Source organism: Lethenteron reissneri, chromosome 21 (assembly GCF_015708825.2).
Source record: "Lethenteron reissneri isolate LAM-NWPU_2019-01 chromosome 21, ASM1570882v1, whole genome shotgun sequence".
Classification (NCBI taxonomy): domain Eukaryota; kingdom Metazoa; phylum Chordata; class Hyperoartia; order Petromyzontiformes; family Petromyzontidae; genus Lethenteron; species Lethenteron reissneri.
This window is the reverse complement of record NC_083799.1, coordinates 9,843,652-9,861,676: the sequence shown is the minus strand read 5'-3', so window position 1 is coordinate 9,861,676 and position 18,025 is coordinate 9,843,652. Positions and strand designations below refer to the sequence as shown.

Here is an 18,025-nt window from a genome sequence, read left to right as displayed (position 1 = left end):
TCCTTTGTGGAAATACTGTCGAGTACAGCACTTGCCTTTCCGATGGGTGTAATAAGAGGAACCTTATAAACGAATGTTCATTGAGATTAGATATAAAATATATACGAGACACGAAAATATTTGTAAAAATCTGACGAGAATTGTGAAATTGATTTGAAACCCATTACAGTACATAGTGCTTAATGAAGCTTAGGTACATTTGGAAAAGCCATCTTGTGTAGTTCTCAGTAATATGCACACGTGCAAAATCACACGACGAAGTATAAATGTTGCATATAAGCATGGCTTTTAATATTTTCATTTCGAACTCAGGGTTCAACATAAATGTGTAACGAAAAATGTAGTTCATTGCAGACATAACTATTTTAGTATATTTTTTACTTCATCTAACATGAGAAATATAATTGTCAATGTATCACTGCATATAACAATGTACCATGTTTAACGAGGCAAACATTTTATAATTTGTTTCAACCATTGTAACATGTACAACACAGCGTCCAAATATATGTGATTAAAATTGTAATATTCTTTGGGTCTTTGGAACCGAGCTACGTGACTTTACCTAATTCCTGCAGTCACGGAATATTCAAATTGTAATATAATGCAGGTTTCCAAACAGCCTTAAACAGTGGCTGTACAAATGCAAGTCGGATTAACTATTTAGATGTTATTCTAAACATCTCGAGGGCAAACCCCGAATGAACATTAAACTACTTAAAACTAACTTTTAAAATAATTATATCAATGTAGCTCTTATTTTAATACATTTAGGTATGTACATTTGTAACTTTTTAAAATGTTGAAAACCCCCAGTATATTGGTCATTCTTTAAATATAAATGATGGGGAACGTTATGCTTCTATCTCATCATGTTTATTGTTAAATGTCAGAATCGTCTATATTAAACTCAAAGTCAGAACTATCTGCATTGTCCATTGACTCTTTCTTGTTCCAGGCACGTTCTTCCACTTCGTCTCCGATTGGAACTTTTTCCACGTTCTCATAAGGCCCTTTCCACAATTCAGCTTGATGGAGTTCTGTCACACATGCAGATTTTCTTTGCATCGTATTGCTGTTTCTGCTGAACGTCTTATTTTTCTCATTGGTCACAACCATACCCCCATAATTGGACTTTTCTACAATATTAGTGACAGAAGCCAAGTCAATATAGTTGACATATTCATTTTCACTTGAATTACTTTCTAAAGCGTTGGTGTAATCATTTATATTAACCACCTCTCCACTCTGTACAGTGGACTGATTGGAGCTGTCATTCCCTTCGACTTGTTTGCCTAACTGTGGCATTAAAACATCAAGTATGTCCTTTTTTACAAGGTTGGTAGTTTCCTCATCATGCTTGCTGTTTCTAGCTTTGATTGAATTGTTTTCATTGTTGCTGTTGTTCTTTGGCTTCGAAACAGGAATTTGAAATTTTCTATTTTGTCTTGGTTTTGTCATCTGTGCAGATGTTGTGTTTTCAGTTTTGTTACCTAACAGGAAAATAATGTGCAAATTCCAAAATGAAAAATACTTTATGTAAGAGAATACAGTACAACAGAATGCAATTGTTCATGTTCATTGAATACAATTGTTTAGGTATAATTGCGTGACCAGGTACCCATCGAAAATGGGCATTCATTGCTCAATGGGTTTTTACCTGTGCCAAAATAAACCAAACTGCTTAGTAGGCATATATGAATTCGCCTGTTTATGCTTCTACGAACTGTCACAGGTGTGGTTCAATCATGAATCAATTCTGCTTCGCAATTCATCTCTGGTGGTACATTTAACATATATAATTGTATGAATATAAATAATTCATAGCGGTATACATATATTACATTTACAGCATTAGACATAATTATAACTTGCAAGTTTCAATAAACCCATCACATCATGAGCATAAGCAATTTTAATAGTTGAACGTGTAACATCTATAATGCTTGTACCATTCAATATCCAACAGAAACAATGTTAGAGTATGCTCAGTATACAAATGTTGTGACTTGCAGTGTCACTAATGGCAACATACACACACGTGTGGCGTCACTATGCGGGGAGAGCGTCACTACCCCGCGGGTCTAAATACACACACATGACGTCATCCCGTCTGGAGGTGGAAATGACGTCAGGGTCGGTTGAGTGATCTGGAGGCCATGGGCAGAGGTCGCAATCGGGTACCCGATACCCGTACCCTACCCGATACCCGGCTACCCGGGTGCGGGTACCCATTTGCGACCCTGGTGCGGCCGGGTACGGGTAAGGAATCAAAACCCGTTTGCGACCTCTGGCCGTGGGTGAGGCCACGGAGGTTGTGTAAGGCCGTGGCACTGAATGAACCCGGCTGGACACGTGACCGGATAAAGGTGGGGGCCGGGGGCACCTTGGGAGGCCACGTGGACAGCCGGACAGCTTCGAGAGGGTTCTGGAAGGAAGGCGTGACCGGCGTGGGTCCCGGACACGCCGAGGCCGATATAAGTGGCCTCCTCACGGGACTCGAGGCTGCCCGTGTCAAGAAATAAGATGCATCGTGAAGATGCATCCTAAGAAGAGTCAAGCCTCCAGTCAGCGGACCCGCCAGTAGCCCACCTGGCTGGGTCACGCTCGTGTATCCGAGAGTCCATGTTAGCGAGTGATGGTGTGTGTCAGGACAGGTCGGTGGTTACCACCCTATGTTAAGTGTAACGTGTTGGTGTTAATAAAGTGTTGCTTCCCAAGAAGTTGTGTGCGCCTATCTGAGCCCATGACACAGATTAAAAGAAAAATAACTGAAATTATAATAATTTCTAGTCTTTATGCATAATCTGTGGAGGGCTTTTTTTTTTAAAGGTTATGGATAGAACCAGTGTTTACAGGAATTATAACTGTAGGCCAAGACGAATAGATTCCATACCTATTATTTGGTTCTTTCGGTTAAGTCACGTCTAAAGATAAAATAATAAATTAAATAATAGCATATTACGACGTTTCGATTGCAACACAAGCAATCATCATCAGGTATAATGAAATAGCGACATAAAATCTAACCAGAAAACTATAGACAGACATATTAGCAGACAGATATCACCAAGATACATAGAGAGAGCAACACAGGTAACAGAGAGGGGTGATCGTCTCTGTGGGGTGGCCTTAAATAGACAGAGGGGGGCGGAGGCAGAGAGAGGGAGGGGGTTAGAGAAGAAATTAGCATATCAATGAGTGGACAACAAACGTGATGCTGCAAGTGCTAAAATTAAGATAGATTCCATACCTGTCAACCCCTTATCAGTGCTTACCTTATTATAGACCAATTCAGACCGTATTGGTCACCCCCGTGCCCTTATAAATCTCAACGGTCATCCTACAAAGTTAACTCACAAGGGAGAAACACAAAGACACTTTTTTTGCTCGTATTGAAACGGCTGTATACCGTATAGACCTGAAAACTCAATTTCCCTGTATAAGAACACGGTAAACCGTATGGGTTGACAGGTATGAAATAACAAAATCATTTTTTATGACATGTTTATTGTTTAATATATACTCATCATTCTAAATAGTTATTTATAAGACTCACTGTTCATTGCAATGTCCACTCCATCTGGTGCCTCATTTTCCAGTTTAGACATCACAAACTTTACATCAACAGACGTTGCTTTTGCGCTGGGAAATTGAAGTGTGGTTATTTTTTCCCCAAAGGTCTTTTCTTTGTTTCCTTTTTCCAAATCTGCAGGAACGCCTTTCTTCTTGAATGTGTCACCTGGTTTAAAAACAATGTTATTTATTTACTGTGAAAGAAAATGTACGGTAGACTACATTTGAATACAATGCTATACAGTGGAAACTGTATGTAAGTATACCTTATTGTGTATAAGCATAGTTCTGGGGGGGAAGGCAATGGTCAATTTTTGATACAGGCCACGTTGGTATAAAACAAACATAGACATGCTTCCAAAGACTGTCCAGCTTCTACTGTACTGAGTATTGTATACATTCACGCTCAACATTGTATGGAACATAATACTGTAACTTGTTTTCACGTCAGCACAACCACGTCAAAATGTCAGGATGATTAATTAGCAATAACCCATTCAGGTCTGGTTTAAAAGCTGAAATATGCAAATACTTTCCAAAATTGAACATTTACACAAAAATAGACGTGACTTTAAATCACAAAATCTGGCAAAAATGTCTGATGTCTGGCCTCCTGCAAACTCAGAACACAATTATGCAATGATGAACTATGTGTTGTTGTAAATCATGTGTAAGAAACACTTGTTATCAAGAACGATTGTAATTGTTACAACTTACAATTCATCTGTTTTCTTTCCATGGCTTTGACGTTTTTAACATTTCCACTTTCCTTGGCAAAAACTGATTTAGCCTTATTCGCAATGTCAGTTATATTGTGTTTAGCTGATCTGCTAAGTTTGTTTTTTATACATATAGGAGCATCTGTATTCATTTCAGAAGGTTCATCTATTGCTTTGACAACAATGAATTTCATTTTATTTGTATTGTTGAAATCAGTATCTTTATGGATGTCATTGCTACTCTCATCATGGCTTGGTGTTTTGGCAGCATTATACCGAGATGTAATAGGTTCATCTTTTTCATCTGGGAATAAATATTGATTCACCAATTACTAGTAATATTTCACTAGTTTTTACAACTGAATGTCACGTTTTGTATGGTAGTAAAGTACATCTGTGAAACATTGCACAACAGCGAGCCTTAAGCACGTACAGACTACAAAAGTATATTTTTTATTCCAGCACCTTTGTTAATTATAATAAAGCCATCACAACAGGAGGCAGGCAAGTACTATTAGTGGTCTATCCATATTTGGGCTCCAAAGACAAAGCAGCAATGAATATTGATTACTGATAAGTCCTAATGAGTGCGAAGCCAGTCTATAGTCGTCTGTTTCCCTGCTGCCTGTTGGGCAGCATGGCCAAATCGTTATCGAGCATTGCTTCCACAAAGCTGAGAGCATTATGCATGCAATGTGGTGGTCACATGACATACGTAAAAGGCATAATCGAGGTTGTGCCATCCTGCTGTTTGCGAGCAAACCTTTGTGTTGTTAAATATCAAATTAGTTGATGTTCATAACCTGTTATGCATACCGTTAAATACTGTTTGTGTGCATAATAACGGATTTAAATTGATTAAATTACAATTATAAAATGGATATCTTCATATATAGTGAGATTACTATGACCACAATAGACATGTAAAACGTGGATAAAAAAAATATATTCTCGAATTTCAACAGAAATACCGAACAGTTAAAACAAGATATAACATTTAATTAATAAACTATATATTTTAACTTGCAATTTTTTGTTGAGTAAAACACTTGCCTTTAGCTGTTTTCTTTATTTTCTCTGCTTTCTTATCAAAGATAATTTCCCTGTTTATGGGGCTTATATTTTTACTGGTGGTGCATTGAAGAATATTACTTGTATCCTTTTCATCCTCAACATGTTTCATATCTGCATTTGAAGTCTCCTGGCCTCTATTATAATTCTCTTCAGCAGATTCCTCTTTCATGTATGTAGGTTTAGCCTGCTGTTTGTTTTGTATGTCATCTTTATTTGATTTATCTAACTGCCTTCTTTCCTGTGGAAGATTAATGCAACCCAATAGAATTACTTTCAAATGTATGACAAAGTGCAGACTTGATTCCTTACAAAAGCATAAAATGATGCTGCTTTATTTGAATAGATTTGTATTGCGTATATTTAATTTATTTTCCAAATGTCATTGCATTATTTAGTAATTTTCACTTTTTTTCATCATTTCTTAAATACGAATAATCATGGGTCTGCTGGGAAGAGCTTAAAAAAACATCGTCGGAAGTTGTTAGGGGAAATGTGATGAACGCCCGTGTGCCTAGGCTACAGTACACTTACGCTTGCGTGGTGGTGGCTTACAAGGCTCTTTCTCCTCAGTGCTCTCCTTATCTGTTTTCTGTATTAAAGGAACATTGTTTAATCTTACGTCAAATAGTTTTCTCATGATCAAAAATCGCAGACCTACAAATCAACTGGTGATTTACAGTGTACCAAAACTGAATCTATCAATTAAAAGTAACATTTACAGTCAGCTCTGTATTCCTTTAAATACAATTCCATTATCTATATAAGGGGCCATCCATAAATGACGTCACGCACCGAGGGGGGGAGGGGGGTCAGATATTTGTGGCGATGTGTGACGAGGGGGGGAGGGGGTTGAGAAATGTGATGTCACATCAAAATGCGCAACTTTAAATAAATATTAATTAAATACAATGTTTTAACACAAATTTGTATTAATTTTCATTATTAACGATTTTATTATTTAAATTTACTAAGGTCCCCTGTTATTTATTCCATGAAGGAGCATTTTTCTTCTCCATGGGAGAATGGAGAAGCATGCATTTTGTATTTTTTTTGAATAATTATTAAACATTTTGATTCTAATTATTCTACCAGGGCTTTTCATTGTGGAATGAATATATGATTGTTATAATTGTACTCTCCATTTTGCTTCGTTCTACTACAAAGTTTAAAGTATTTTTTTTATAGTTATAATTACTTTTAATATTTTATAATTCTAAGAGAATTTAATTATAATATTCTGAACATCTGCAGTTTTACTTAAACATCTGCAGTTTTACTTAAATTTCAGCTTTCCAATGCCTCCTTTTTAATACGTGTTTCCTCCGACAACATCAGAGTGCAGCGCCACAATAAATACGCAATACAATGACAATAGTTTAAAGTGATTTGAAGCATGTTTTATTTTCAAAATGGAAATATGGTTTTGGGGGCAGAGCTTTGTGACGTCATATTTGAGAGGGGCCTGACTTTTTGTGACGCGTGTGACGAGAGGGGGGTAAAAAATCGGCCAAAATTGTGTGACATCATTTATGGACGGCCCCTAATATATTTCATACATCATTTAATACAAAATTTTAAAAACTAAACATTTTACCTTTCCCCGTTTGGCCTTCTGATTGAGCTCCTTTGATGTCTTCCTTTTACGTGAAAGTTCACCTTCAGAGTCTAAGTAAATTTAAAACATTGATACAGTAACTTCATACACCAGTTGATTTCGGTTTGTTCCAGAAAAGTCAAAACATAAGTGTTTTAGTCTACTCAAGTTTACCTCAGATAAAACTGTTTATTTATCTACTTTCGTTTTCAGAAAAGTACTCTTTCTTCATTACCATGCAAAAACTATTGCATTTATTCCAATACAGGAATGGCAAAATTGATTATGGAATTGAATTGCAACCCCACATTGTGAAAATTCATCAAACTGCAAGTGGCTGAATTATTACATGTGTAGTGACGTAAATGGAGTCACTATGCCGTTTAGCGCCAGCTACTGTCACAAGAGTGGAACTGTGCATCTTGAGCCTCTGGCACCAGAGTAGGTATACTCTTAGTTTTTTTGGTAAAGTCACGTATGTGAGTATGTGACTTTACCGAAAAAACTAAAAATATGAATCCTTGCAGTCACGAAAGCTTCAAATCTAGAACAGAGTAGGTATGGCATGGAAGCAGGCCCTAGGGGGCATGGTTCTGGTGACGGTCAGAGAGAGGGCAAGTAAGGACGTGACAGTCTGGGTGAACCCGAGAGGGCACGTGACCGGGACAGGGTAGCGAGGGAGCCCAAAGGGTGGCTTGGACACGTGGAGCTCGGTCGAGAACTTTCTGGTGAGATCCAGAAGGGGGTGTGGCCGAAGGCGGAGCGAGGCCACGCTCGGGAGCATAAAAGGGAGGTCCCGAGAGCAATCACTGCTGTCTGCTGGAATGCTACGTCTCTTCGATCCTCGGTCATCACGTTCGGCATCGTGGGTCAGGCAGTGTGTTGGCTGACTGACCCAGTTCTGTAGTTACCTCGTCGTGGTATAGTTAACCGTTGTTACATTATGTAGTTACCCTGTTTGGGTTGTGTAATAAACGTGTTGCCTCCAAGTTCAAGCGTGTGCCTCCATAGAACCCACTAGACATGTTTACCCTTCATTCAGCTGCAATGGATGATTCACAATACTCTACAAGATACTTGAACCATAGTTGAGTACCTTGGGAGCTATTGGTATCTTTGTATTCCATTTCTGCATCTTGGTTATACGTTTCTGAAAATCCAAACTCATCCAGGCGTTTCTGGGAATAACAACAGCATAAGCTAATGAGTTATACTTATTAATAATAGTGTATATGTAATGAAGCCGTAACAAAAACAAAGGGAACCTCACCTGTATACTCATCTTCGTGGCGCAGTTTGCTTTCCGTACAGCATCAGCAATCCTTTTTGTGAAATCTCGACCATTTTGACCCTGGAAATAACATGTAAGGTCATGTCGCCACATACAGTATGTACATCGATATGTGAAAGTTGTTAGAAAATCGGAGCACAGGCACGTACTCTCTCAAATGTGAATATGTATTAAAAACAATACATTTCATGCTTGTATGTCACCAACCTTCGTGGAAAACATATTCTCCATGGAGCTTTCAAATGTTTTGATGAAGCAGGTGGGGATCCATGATCGAGAACTTACGTTGTCGAAAAATGTCACGTGGTATTTCATCTGCACACATTGTCCAGTAAATATGGAATTAGTAAATTATTCGAATGCACAATATTTACAATTGTATAAGTGTAATAGGTTTAAATTTGTAATTGAGAAAATAAGAAATCCATCAAGTGCAGTGACTTCATTTTTACAAAATAATTATTTTTGAATAACCACACATAACAATATGGTCAGAAAAGACAACCTATTAGATTAACCACATGTTAACGTTATAAAACATTCCTAACATCATCAAGAATCAAATATCTGCCTCTGATTTTTGTAAAAAAAATAGGATTGTGTAAAATGCAGCCTTACATACACAAAAAAAAACATTTAACATATTTTCCCCATATCAACCTTGACAAGGCACAGGCTTCACTTGATGTTAGATTTGTATTGTTAAATCAACTCATATCAGTACATTTTATATTCATACCATTATTATTGCGCATGGCTATCAAAAAGGCGCTGTTTCACGAATGTGTAAATTTTGAAAACAATTATAGGTTTTACCCTTTCTGGCAACAAAACAGGTGAAAAGATGTTTGCATCTTTGTTTGCATGTTCACCACAAGTACATGTGGTTAATGCAGACTTGATTGCTTTCAAAATGTTTCTATTTGGTGTTTGAACATCTTAACACCTGTTTTATTACGTAGAAAAAGGGTAAAACCTATTATTTATTCATATTTTGATACTGGCAACACAGGTCCCATTTTGAGTATAGTTTGTCAGGAGCAGGTGACATTGCTATGTTATCCAAATAAGGCATTCTACTGATTTCAAATTTCGAACGTGACATCAACACGTGTATTAACTAGGGCAGCCACAGGGCTCGAATCACCAACCTCTGCAACAAGTGGCAAATGCGCTCCCGCTTGGCCATGTTATTTGAAAGCTGACACCAATTTACTAAATATTGCACATTAAATATATTGACATTTTATAGCTATCCATTGTGAATGTAATCCAAAAATAATTAAAAAAGAGTAAATGAAAAATACATTAAGCAGGTATTCAAATCAAAATTGTGATATCACCTACCACACCCTTTTTCTTGGAGGCAAGAAAATACTTTTCCGTCTCTGGATCATTTTCTACCATACCCGGCCACCTTAAAACAATTGATTAAGTTTTAGTTGTCACACTGCATTTACAACATTCGGTATTTTAAACATACGTAACGAACATTTTACACAGAGGTCATATTTCACTAGTCGTGCCTACAACCTAAATGCAAATTTAGTTTTAAATAAAAAAATGTTATCCATTGATATTAAAATACAATACATACTGTGTTATTGCTACTATAGAAATTATTCCACCTTAAAGGCCAATCTTCAAAACAAGTATTACTTTGAGCGCTATATGCACAGCAGTGCTTTTAACCAATATCTTGAATGTGTCTGATCTATTTAGAACCCACCAGAGTTGAGCCTGGATAGTGCTTGGATGGGCAACCATGATACATACAAATCGGTGTCATCGGCTAATGTGGAGCTACATTATCAGACAAATGAATGATTGTACTGTACCATGCCCCGTAGCCTATGCTCCCTGCCTTCACCAACCTGTACTGACCAACATGGTGAAGTATGGTAAAATGACCCCCATGGTGAGGAGGCCCTCATCCACTAGTGTATTGAGAAAAAGGTCTGTACATATCCTGTAGTGGGAAGATCAGACGTTAATTCTGATTATTGTTTTCAATAGTAAGTGGTAAAAATTGTTCCTGCAGATTTACAAATTAAATAATAAACACAAGTCTTTAATTGTGAAGACAGTGTTGTTGCATTAAAATGTTAAATGTGTGTGTAGTGACTGTATGTCACTGTGTGGTGCAGGGCTTATGAAGCCACGGCGGATAATGTGTTGGCATTATGTGTAGCCCGCTTGCTGGGCGTAGTACCAGCCCTAGCGGGGCTTGGGTGAGCGCTGGTCAGCGCGGAGGCACCACATACAGTGTGCGGTGCAGGCTCCCGGTGAGGGAGCGAGAGGGAGTGTCAACCAGCCAGGGTTACGTTGGGGCATGATACGCTGGTTGACCTGCCGACACGTGACCGGATGATATTGGAGGGGGGCCACCGGTGGACGGGGGCCGCTGGGCGGTCACGTGGTATAAAAGAGCTCTCGGGAGCCTTCGGGAAAGAGCTCGAGAGTTCTAGAAGGTGGACGGGGCGAGGGGCGGAGCCAGCCCCAGTCCAGGGGGATATAACGGGGGCCCCGTGAGGGGCTCAGGGTTCTTCGTGTTGCTGGTGATGAAGATCAACGTCTGGTTAAGAAGCCTCTAGCCACGCGGTCAGGGACCCAGCATGCGGTCCGGGACCCAGCATGTGGTCCGGGCCGTGATAGCGAACCGTGTCTAGTTCTGCCGTAGCATGGCTAGATGGGCATTCAACATCCAAGTGTAGGTTGTGTTATGTTACGTTGAGTTACTGAATAAATAAGTGTTGCTCCCAAGACAACGTCTGTGACTCAGTTGGACTCACTACATGTGTATGTTGCCAATTTGTATGTTACAGCAATGTCTGGAACATGATAGTCATGAATCATCTCATTCGATACACATGAACCACACTTCATGTTCTCAAACATGAACCACGCTTCATGTTCTCAAACATGAACCACGCTTCATGTTCTCAAACATTCAGTCTACCCAGACGTATTCTTTGGTTCTTACGGTAAAGTCACGTAGATAGAAAAATAATAAAAACTAAAGTGAATAAAAAAAGGCTACAGTTTACATTATAGACTGCCAGTACGTTCACCGAGGTTAAGAACCAGGCTACATTTCGATTTAAAGCTTTCGTGACTGCAGGGATTCATCTTCTTGGTTCTTTCGGTAAAGTCACGTAGAAGGGAAATAATAAAATAATAAAAATAAAACATTAAATCATTCTCTCGACGTCTTGTGGCCGAAACGTCGTGAGAACCAGGCTACAGTCTACATTAGTGTTTTTTTGTTTTTTTATTATTTTTCTTAAATTTGTATTTTTATTCACTTTTTTTTTATCTAAGTGACTTTACCGAAATAACCAAAGAATATGAATTCCTGCAGTCACGAAAGTTTTAAGTTAAAAATCTACCTAGACGTGTTAATTTCATACAGTGACACACCAAGGGTAACCAAACTGCTTTGCCCAGACGAGGAAACCAGGTTGAAAGTCTGTCTCCGCATTACTCTCATAGCAACATTCCTCCTCTGCGATGCTGCATGAGTTGTACATTGTATCTAGGGGATAGAGGGGGAAATAGATTCAATTAAACATATGCAAAATTAAAGGAAAATACCACAAACACAGCCGAAAATGCGTGTACTTGTGCAAGCTGGTGTGGCATATTTGTACATTTCTGTAAAGCACATTTCCTAGAACTATGGAAACGCCTGTTGTTCTGAGAAGCATTGCAATGGGTTTCATTTAATTAACATGAAATATCTCGAGTACAGTGATGTGGTGAACCAAAATAAATACGTAAGATTCGGTTTGAAACGTATTGCGGCCGTACGTAGAACTAAATGCTCTGTAGATTATAAAAGGGGGGGGGGGGCGGTGTGAGTTCGACTCGTCGATACCCTTGTTCATGTCACACGTCCACACGTCAACGAGCACCGAGGTATCCGGGGCATTATTGAGACGTCTCCATTTGCTGCAAACTTGGTTGCTGCACTGCACCCAGATTTCATATCCATACTCTGAAATCAACCAAATGAGAAAAAAAACCCCATTTCACTTCAGAATCAGCATATTGATATTATACTGCCGAGGAGAAATCCGATGAGCTATACAGCTCTTTTTTCACAGATACCCAGTAGGGGCCACGGGGTAAGAACGTTACAACAACAAAGACACGATAGGAGTGCCAAGTACAGGAAATGTAAACAAATCACTCAAACACGTACAAATAAAACTAAACCATCCAAGCAGGCAAAGCCCATTGGAGGTATTAACTTATTTCCCAGAAGCGGCCTGGCCACAAATGAAAGCTCAATAAAGTGGGTTATTGCCGTGAAATTTATAGTCGCCAAATATTCTAAACTAGCCTTTTGCCCGTCCAAGAACAGGTGTATTGCAGTAAATCTGAAACTTGCAAGCAAAAAGGAGACCGCGACGTGATATTCATTGCATCCATTCACGTGCAATGTGTAAGGCTGCGGTGACACAGACTTGATTCATTTAAAGGTTATAATCCCTTGTTCATCATGACGTCCTTTTTACTTCCATGTCTTAATAGCGTTACGGAGATCGCGTGACGTGAGGGTTCTGTCTTAAAGGTAGTGAGGGTTATAAGTTGACGCTGAGGAGGGGGGGGATGAGGCGCCTCGCCCCCCCATGTGGAGTGTTGGCTCATTATCGTAGTAATTCATCTGAATGCATGTTTCTCAACAACCGAGTTTGGCAACATCAATATTCGTGCAGTCAATTTTTCGATTTAAAGCTTTCGTGACTGCAGGGATTCATCTTCTTGGTTCTTTCGGTAAAGTCACGTAGAAGGGAAGTAATAAAATAATAAAAATAAAACATAATAAAACAATTCTCACGACGTTTCGGCCACAACGCAAGCAGCCGTCCTCAGGTGAAAACCAGGTCCGTCGAGGCGACAGAGTCTGAATGAAACAGCACACGAGCTTGGAGCATATATATAAGCTGGGCGCATTGACAAAGGAATTTGCATATCAAAAGGAATTTAGCATATTTATGGGAAATGCAGGAATGTGATTAGTCCTGCATATGCATGTGCATTATGCAGGATTAACAGCATCAAAGGGAGCTGCAGTTACTGCTGCTGCTGAAATTACTGCTGCTGCTGCAGTTTCTGCTGCTGCTGCAGTTGCTGCTGCTGCTGCAGTTGCTAGCAGCAGCAGCAACTGCAGCAGCAGCAGAAACTGCAGCAGCAGCAGTAATTTCAGCAGCAGCAGTAACTGCAGCTCCCTTTGATGCTGTTAATCCTGCATAATGCACATGCATATGCAGGACCAATCACATTCCTGCATTTCCCATAAATATGCTAAATTCCTTTTGATATGCAAATTCCTTTGTCAATGCGCCCAGCTTATATATATGCTCCAAGCTCGTGTGCTGTTTCATTCAGACTCTGTCGCCTCGACAGACCTGGTTTTCACCTGAGGACGGCTGCTTGCGTTGTGGCCGAAACGTCGTGAGAATTGTTTTATTATGTTTTATTTTTATTATTTTATTACTTCCCTTCTACGTGACTTTACCGAAAGAACCAAGAAGAGTTCGTGCAGTCAAGTTTTTTTTGCATCGACCCACAAAGGTCAAGTGCTGTTAGCGAGTAGCAGCACCTAACATCACTAGCCCCGCAACTTCTTTATGACCCTTGAGCTACACCCATTTCAAACCTTTTAAAACAGTCTGCCTCAGCAGCAGACCATGCTTTCCCACCTGATGATGGACGCTTGTGTTGCGCCCGAAACGTCGTGATTTCTTTTATTTTATACCTACGTGACTTTACTGAAAGAACCAAAGAGTTTGTAAGTTGATGCCGAGGAGGGGGGAGGAGGCGCCTCGGCTCCCCAATGTGGAGTGACGTCTGCCGCTAATTATTATGAATGGGGGGGGGGGGTCCATTTGGAGGACGTCACCTTATGATTATTGAGGGAGGCTGTTCAATGTGGAGTGACGTCACCTGCTCATGATTATATTAATGGTGGGGGGGGGGGTTCTCCATGCGGAGTGACGTCACCCGCTCATGATTATTAATGTGGAGGACGTAACTTTTTCATGATTATTAATGAGGGGGACTGGTCGACGTGAAAGTGACGTCACGCGTGTTACACACTGACATTTTTGGGTAAATATAGCAGTAGATATTGTGTATAAAGCGACCTTTTTTGCCGAGGTTGGCACAAGTTAGCGAATGCAGAGCATGGCAATTGGAATTTTCAATTATAGTCAAGAAAAATTTGAAGGTACCGCATGTCAAAAGGCACATTGCCAAATGTATTTCTTCATTCTACACTGCTTTTTTCACAATATATTTCTCGTGCAAAAAGGGTCGCCGTTCAGAAAATGTTTGTTCTTACCTTTCATGTCACAATTGTTCAACTTAGGGGAGGCGTTACGCTTAAACAGTGCATCACTGATATTGAGACGTACAGCCTGCACGCGGGACAATTGCGATAATAAAACAAGACAACGAAAAGTCACGTTAGGCTCTGTAACAAAGTGAAAGTCCCAACGCGTAACTAAATTGCGTGCGCCGATATTATTTAGTTGCTATCAATGTCCAAAATGATAAGGCCATTTTTTGAGCTTATCATTTGTGGCCAGGTCGCTTCTCAGAAAACACATTCCTGCGGAGGGAGCTGCTGGTAGGAACGTTGGGTTGCCCAGTCAATGGCCAGGGTCAACGGCGGCGTGGTGTATTCCGCAAATATGCCCGACTGTGAGGGCGGGCACAAGCCGGCGTGAGTAGGTTAAACGTTGAGTTTAATAAGGGCACCACGGGGTGACCAGCCCCTCCCCACCCAGCCCCTCCCCACCCCACCCAGCCCCTCCCCACTCAGCCCAACCCCTCCCCACCCAGCCCCACCCTCCCCACCCAGCCACTCCCCTCCCCTCCCCACCCAGCCCCTCCCTTCTCCACCCAGCCCACCCCTCCCACTCCCCACCCAGCCCCACCCCTCCCATTTTTGGATGCACGACGGACGGACACAATAATCCCCTGTGGGCTGGTGTAACCAGGAGGTTCCTACCAGTAAAAGTTAATACCTCAGCGGCCTTGCTAAGATGCCTGCTAGGATGGTTTAGTTTTATTTGTATGTATTTTGGTGATTTATTTACTTGGACTTTGCACAACAAATCGTGTATTTGTATTGTTTGTTAACGTTCTTACCCCGTGGCCCCTAATGGGCATCTGTGAAAACAACAAAGAGCTTTGTAGCTCATCGGATTCCTCCTGCAGTTGAAGTAAATATTCAGATTCTAGATTTGAAGCTTTCGTGACTGCAAGGATTCATACTCTTTGGTTTTTTCGGTAAAGTCACGAAGGTAAAAATAAAAAGAAATAATAAAAGAATAATAGAAAAAGGTAATAAATCATTATTTTATTATTACATTTCTATTGTTATTTTAAATTATTTTTATTTTTACCTACATGACTTTACCTAAAAAACCTAAAATTTATAGAAATAACAATAAGATAATAAATTGTTATTTTATAATTTTATTTATATCAATTTTTATTTATTTTTATTTACGCGACTTTACCGAAAAAACCTAAGAGTATAAATATTCAGATTCCGACCAAAATTGGGGAAATTACCAATTGCAAAAAGGGGAACAATGTTTGTTTTACGTCCTGTAAGATGTTATTTATTTGCGGGCAATGAGGAGCGAACATTACAATCGTACTGACCTTCGCTTTTTTTTGCTTTCTTCTATTATTCGACTCTGAGTTGTCCACTTTTGAAGTAGCAATGCAAAGCTTCGCCTCGTCCGTTTTAAATTCAACTTTAGGGTTAGTTTCAAACATCCCCGTTGTCCCATCCAACCCAGGATCATCTGTCGCAACTTCTTTTTGATCACCTTTACGAGATAAATACAATTTAAGTGACTCATTGTGGTTTGATGAAAAGCAGCCCTTGGCTTGTAAGTGGAATGTTTGCATATTAACTCGTTTTTTGTTTTAAAAATCCCATTATTTTTCTCACCATTAATTGCAGCATTAAATATGTCTTCATATTGCGAGTTTGTCAAGCTGACACCGCTATATTTTTTCTCCATCTGAGGGAAAAGACCGCGCTAATTAAATTACTTTAGAACAGGTCACAATTAAAATCTGCCTCAGGTCACAAAAAAACGCTTCTTCGCATCAAATCAATCATTTAATTTACTTTTATCAGACACCCAATTGCTATTTTTACTTGCTCAAGGAAGGCATTTGATTATATAAAATGATAAGGATCATTTTAAATGTCCGAGGTGAACATAAAAAAGTACAACGACACACCTCATTCCACGTCGTGAGGGGAAAAATATCCCAGACGGGCAAACGTGAGGCAAAAACTAAATTTACGCAAAAACAAACTCACACCAACAGTGTAATTGTAATTATAAGAGCAGCACTGAGTTTAGTTAGTAAAAATTTGTAAATAACAAAAATTATCATCACGCTGTGACGGGGAGCCAGGGGTCCGTTTCGTCTTGCGGTTGACGGGATAAGAGGAGGAATGTGGGCGTGGCGATGACGTCACGCGGAGGGGGTGCGGAGCGGGGACGTCACGTTCGCGCGCTTTTTCTCTTGGCTTGTAGCCGCGCGTGACGTCACCGTTCTGTATTTTTTCCGCCATTTTTTTTGTTCTTCACGCTTCTGATATCGATTTGAAGCTTTCGTGACTGCAGGGATTCATATTCTTGGTTCTTTCGGTAAAGCCACGTAGATAGAAAATAAAATAAATATATAAAAATAAATAATATTTCAAATTTTCATAATAAATTGAAAATAATAAATTTCTATCTACCGAAAGAACCAAGAATATTAATTCCTGCAGTCGGGAAAATTTAAAGTGAAAATTCATCCACATTGAGGTTCTTGCATTACCTGCAGGATGTGGTAAGGAGTTTGCGGTGCGCATGACGGATCGCCCCTGGTCGCTTTATCTCCAGCACGCGGTTCCCAAATGGTCCGGAACCTGTAGAAGGGAAATAATAAAATAATAAAAATAATACAAATTCTCACGACGTTTCGACCTGCAACACTAGCAATCATCATCAGGTGTGACTTTACCGAAAGAACCAAGAATATGCTTCTGATATCCCAAAACATATATATGTAACAATCTGTAATTACCGGCAAAACGTCGTGCGGTACCGCACTAGAATTGTAAATGTTTTGGGGTTTACTCTCGTACATGTCAACCCATACGGTTTACCCGTATTCTTCATTCACTAACACAGCCACCGTTAGCTGTGTTAGTACATGGCGGCTTGCCATCCTTTTCCACCTCCACGTGGCGATGTTCTTTTCTGAGCTCTTTCTAGCTTACATTTACAAGCAAATTGTTTACATTGACATGCTAATCTCTTACAATACAATAGCCACCCCCACAGCGGCTTGCCATCCTTTTCCACCTCCATGTGGCGATGTTCTTTTCCGAGCTCTCTACGAGCTTACATTTACAAGCAAATTTCCTACATTGACATGCTAATTTCTCACAATGCAATGGCCACCCCCACAGCTTCGTTTATGAAGATTTCTCCTATCTTATATTTACATGCAAATTTCATCTCTCACCCTGCCCTCTGACCCTTGGGCTACACCCATCTAAAACCTTAAGAACTCCCTGCCTTAGCAGCACTGCCGCCATATATTTTTCCCTGCTTCAGTAGTTTTCACCTGATGACGATTGCTTGTGTTGCGATCGAAACGTCGTGATATTGTGATTTTTAAAATTAGTTTTCTCTCTACTGTGGCTTTTTCCGAAAGATCCAAAGAATAACAATT

General features: G+C 39.8%; 2 protein-coding genes across 2 annotated transcripts; both read right to left on the bottom strand.

Moving 5' to 3' along the window:
• Positions 1-418: 418 nt before the first annotated feature.
• LOC133344977 (uncharacterized) lies at positions 419-5,601 on the bottom strand. Its single transcript, XM_061555309.1, has 4 exons — positions 5,349-5,601; positions 4,294-4,599; positions 3,560-3,742; positions 419-1,493 (listed from the first exon to the last, which is right to left on the bottom strand). Exons 1-4 carry the CDS (start codon positions 5,536-5,538, stop codon positions 883-885), a joined length of 1,290 nt encoding a protein of 429 aa, XP_061411293.1. The 5' UTR covers positions 5,539-5,601; the 3' UTR covers positions 419-882.
• A 279-nt stretch (positions 5,602-5,880) lies between these two features.
• LOC133345398 (zinc finger CW-type PWWP domain protein 1-like) lies at positions 5,881-16,740 on the bottom strand. The gene is made up of 12 exons (XM_061556121.1): positions 16,694-16,740; positions 16,233-16,305; positions 15,938-16,107; positions 14,604-14,679; positions 12,132-12,251; positions 11,675-11,789; positions 9,602-9,671; positions 8,462-8,569; positions 8,234-8,314; positions 8,060-8,141; positions 6,964-7,034; positions 5,881-5,958 (listed from the first exon to the last, which is right to left on the bottom strand). The coding sequence occupies exons 2-12, from the start codon at positions 16,303-16,305 to the stop codon at positions 5,881-5,883; spliced, it is 1,044 nt and encodes a 347-aa protein (XP_061412105.1). The 5' UTR covers positions 16,694-16,740.
• Between the last annotated feature and the right edge of the window lie 1,285 nt (positions 16,741-18,025).